The sequence below is a fragment of the Peromyscus eremicus genome, unplaced genomic scaffold (assembly GCF_949786415.1).
Source record: "Peromyscus eremicus unplaced genomic scaffold, PerEre_H2_v1 PerEre#2#chr22_unloc_1, whole genome shotgun sequence".
Taxonomy (NCBI): Eukaryota; Metazoa; Chordata; class Mammalia; order Rodentia; family Cricetidae; genus Peromyscus; species Peromyscus eremicus.
Genome location: NW_026734286.1, coordinates 7884478 through 7888767, shown reverse-complemented (window position 1 = coordinate 7888767; position 4290 = coordinate 7884478). Strand labels below are relative to the sequence as shown.

General features: G+C 37.5%; 1 protein-coding gene across 1 annotated transcript; it reads right to left on the bottom strand.

Annotated features, from left to right (window-relative positions):
• Positions 1–273: 273 nt before the first annotated feature.
• LOC131900812 (zinc finger protein 260-like) lies at positions 274–3544 on the bottom strand. Its single transcript, XM_059252147.1, has 3 exons — positions 3398–3544; positions 3136–3196; positions 274–2595 (listed from the first exon to the last, which is right to left on the bottom strand). The coding sequence occupies exons 1-3, from the start codon at positions 3429–3431 to the stop codon at positions 567–569; spliced, it is 2124 nt and encodes a 707-aa protein (XP_059108130.1). The 5' UTR covers positions 3432–3544; the 3' UTR covers positions 274–566.
• Positions 3545–4290: the final 746 nt, after the last annotated feature.

The following is a 4290-nucleotide window of genomic DNA, read 5'->3' as shown; positions in this document are numbered from 1 at the left end:
GCCTTTTCTTGTGGGAAATTTTTGGGGGGCTAAAACAGTGGAGGAGGGGATGTATACAATGGCAGTCTCTTTAAGCAAAATTCATGGAAAAAATCCCCACCACCATGGAATCAGAGTGTGATAACTATGACTACTCCCATACAAGAATCCCCATAGTATCCCACTGATTACACCAAGATTACAGAACTTAAAGATGTACTAACTGGATACACCTGGTCCCAAGAATGAACATACACTATGAAAGGAAACAATGGGCTCACATCCAGAAAGGAATTTAGATACTTGCTGAATTTATTGCTTTTTGCCTCAGGAAAAATGCTGTGGTGAGGTTGATGGCTGCTTTCATCATGGAATCATTAAGTCTGCTTTCAATCTTGCTTGAGCTGAAACTAATGTTCAGTTATAGAGTATAAAGGTGTAGTCCTTTTTTCAATAAAGCAGCAGTTATCCTGATTCACCCTCAAATCATAGTAGTCTCCTTCCTTTGCTGATGCCCAATATCGTCTTTGAAACATTAACACCTATGGAGCTGAACTCCAGCAAGTGCCTCTTGTAGAAAACAAAGTTCAGCTTCCAGCACCCATATGGCAGCTCACTTCTGAAATTACCACATTGATTAGATCCATATGATACTGTCCAGTATGAATTTTATCATGACTAAGAAGATTACTTTTTGTTGCAAAGGCTTTACCACATTGATTACATTCATAGGGTTTCTCTCCAGTATGAATTCTTTCATGACTAAGAAGATTACTCTTTGTAGCAAAGGCTTTACCACACTGATTACATTCGTAGGGTTTCTGTCCAGTATGAAATCTTTTATGACTGAGAAGATACTTCTTCAGTGCAAAGGCTTTACCACATTGATTACACTGATAGGCTTTCTCTCCACTATGACTTCTTTCATGACTGTGAAGACTACACTTCTGGGTAAAGGCTTTACCACACTGATTACATTCATAGGGTTTTTCTCCAGTATGGATTCTTTCATGACTGCGAAGACTACTCTTCCCTGAAAAAGTTTTACCACATTGATTACATTCATAGGGTTTCTCTCCACTATGACTTCTTTCATGACTGTGAAGACTACTCTTCTGTGTAAAGGCTTTTCCACATTGCTTACATTCATAGGGTTTCTCTCCAGTATGAATTCGTTGATGACTGTGAAGACTACTCTTTTGTGTAAAGACTTTACTGCATTGATTACATTCATAGGGTTTCTCTCCATTATGACTTCTTTCATGGCTGAGAAGACTACTCTTCTGTGCAAAGGCTTTACCACATTTATTACATTCATAAGGTTTCTCTCCACTATGACTTCTTTCATGGCTGAGAAGATAACTCTTCTGTGCAAATGCTTTTCCACATTCGTTACATTCATAGGGTTTCTCTCCATTGTGACTTCTTTCATGACAGAGAAGATGGCTCTTCCTTGCAAAGGCTTTACCACACTCATTACATTCATAGGGTTTCTCTCCGGTGTGAATTCTTTCATGACTGAGAAGATTACTCTTTCCTGCAAAGGCTTTACCACATTCATTACATTCATAGGGTTTTTCTCCAGTATGAATTCTTTCATGACTGAGTAGCTTATATTTCTCTGCAAAGGCTTTAGCACATTCATTACATTTATAGGGTTTGTCTCCAGTATGACTTCTTTGATGAGAGAGAAGATTCTTCCTCCGTGCAAAGGCTTTACCACATTGATTACATTCATAGGGTTTCTCTCCACTATGACTTCTTTCATGAATATGAAGACTACTCTTATGAGCAAAGGTTTTACCACATTGATTACATTCATAGGGTTTCTCTCCAGTGTGACATCTTAGATGTGTGAGAAGATGACTGTTACGTGTAAAGGCTTTGCCACATTGATTACATTCATAGGATTTCTCTTCAGTATAACTTCTATTATGTATTTGAAGATAAGTGGGAAATGCAAAGGCTTTATCACACTGATGATATTCATACCTTTTCTGTCCAGTTTGTATTCTATGTACTTGATAAAGATTGTGACATGCAAAGGCTTTATAACTTTGATTATACTCATAGGGTTTTCCTTCCAAATGAGTTTTTTGGTATACTTCTAAAGAGCAATCAGATCTAAAGGCTTTATCACATTGCTTACATTCATAGAGAACCTCTTCATTATTGGTTGTTTGGTGTGTTTGAAGATGCCTGTAATGGCTAAAGCCATTTGTAGATGACTCACATTTATTATTTTCTTTTCCCACATGAGCTTTTTCACATCTTTGAGGAGAATTTGAAGAACTCAGAGTTTGATCACACTGATTGCATTCATAACATTTTCTTATACTGTGAGCCACACTACATGTGCACAGTGAACCAGTAGAGAGAGATGAATTTCCATATTCCTGGTAATCAAAGGGTTTTTCTCCAATGGGAGTTTGTTGATGTATTCCTACTAAAGTTGGAAAACCAATTAATTGTAAACTTGTATCACAGTCATCATGTCTTCTCATAGAGGGGACTACTACACATCTTCCAACTTTCCTGCGAAAGACAGAACTACAAAGCTTCTTTCCATATCCCTTATGCTCACACACCTTGTATCCAGAGTGACAGATGACATCCCTGGTAAAGAGAGATAACAAAGGTTTTCACATTGCATTCACATAGATGAACATTTCGTGTGTCATACAGATGTGGAATAGGGATTCACGTTTCTACACCAAGACAACCTCCTGTCTCTAATAAAGTGCTCCTCTTACTAAACTATGTTAAGTCACTCACTACAAGTATATGAGGAACACTAGCTTTAACATGGAAGCTTTACTTATAAAAGGTCTTAAGACACACACTAATCCCCTCATCAACCTTATATGATAATTAGAAGGCATGACAGTAAGTGGATGAACAGTTCAACAACATGCCTCTCACATGACTATGACTGAAACTGTGACATCTATTATGGCATTGTTTCTTTGTCTTGTCCTTAATGGAATGCTTTGCAAACAGTGATTAGCTACCTGACACTGGAGTACATGGTGTGGTGCGAATTTAATAATCATCACAAAGCTATGCTTATTTACATAGTGGCTTTTCATTGAAAGTTCACAGTACATTAACACTTCTTCAGACATATGTATATATCACCTTGTACTTGAAAGTTACCTTTCATTTCTTCTAGAGCTCTGACAATGTTCTTCAATATTATGGTCTTCCCATTTGTACCCTAAAATACAGTACCAGAAAGTGTATGTGATACATTACTGAAAATTAAGCACATTTGAAATTACTATCATGAATCTTAGTATCATGCCTGATTTATTCACGATTGTTTTCTTTTCATATTCAAAAATCACAGAAGAGCACCAATCTCCAAGAAAAGCTTGTCCCCTTAAGTTAAAAACTGACAGAAAGCTCACATTCTTACCTATACAAGTGAGGTTCCAGTAGGTTTCCAGCATCACATCTTTGTAGAGACTCTTCTGGGAAGAATCCAGCAAAGCCCATTCTTCATGAGTGAAGTTCACACGCACATCCTCATAGGTCACTGCATTCTAAAATGTCCAATACATGTTTGTAATTGAAATGATGAGACTGACTTAATTGCAAATGTACACTTCATTGAGAATATATTTACATAATTCTGTGTGCTCAAAATATTCTATGACATCGGTCAGTAAATATCAAACGCAGTCACCAACTCATTTTAAAAGGAAACATCAAAAGAGAATGACCCTTCCATTCCAGTGCCCACAGAGTAGAATACAGCACATCAGGAGAAATGCCTAGTAATATACACAGAGAGACAGGTAAATAGAGTAACACTGGCATATATCAGCAGAATTTTATCAAAATTATTAACTTCAAGAAAGGATAGACAATAAGGGTGTGGTGGTGCACACCTCTAATCCCAAACCTTGGGAGGCAGAGACAGGTGATTTTCAAGCCTGCCTGGTCTAGGTAGAGATTTCCAGGACAGCCAAAGGTACATAGTGAGACCCTGTCTTAAACTAAAAAACAGAAATCACTCAGGCCTCACTCAAAATTCCTCCACAGAGTTAAACATTCACACCAGTTCTACACTTGTCTATCATAAGCTGGAGTGACCCCTACTGAATTGTAAAGCTAATAATTCCCAGGAAGGAAAGCATTTTTAAGAAGTTATTGACTGACAGATCAAGGAGTTCTCAAGAACATTAGTAAAGTAAATGTTGATCCTAATACAGTAAAACAAACAACAAAAGGGAGGGAGTATGTGAAGATGGGTCAACAGATAACATCACCTGTTGTAATAGGTGCTAGTGGCACTCCTTAAATCCC

Excerpts from the sequence above, each read along its gene's own strand:
- LOC131900812 (XM_059252147.1), bottom strand. The coding sequence starts at position 3,431 with ATGCTGGAAACCTACTGGAACCTCACTTGTATAG. Across the intron at positions 3,197-3,397 it reads CTGGAACCTCACTTGTATAG|GGTACAAATGGGAAGACCAT; the intron begins GTAAGAATGTGA and ends ACTGTATTTTAG. Across the intron at positions 2,596-3,135 it reads AGCTCTAGAAGAAATGAAAG|GGATGTCATCTGTCACTCTG; the intron begins GTAACTTTCAAG and ends TCTCTTTACCAG.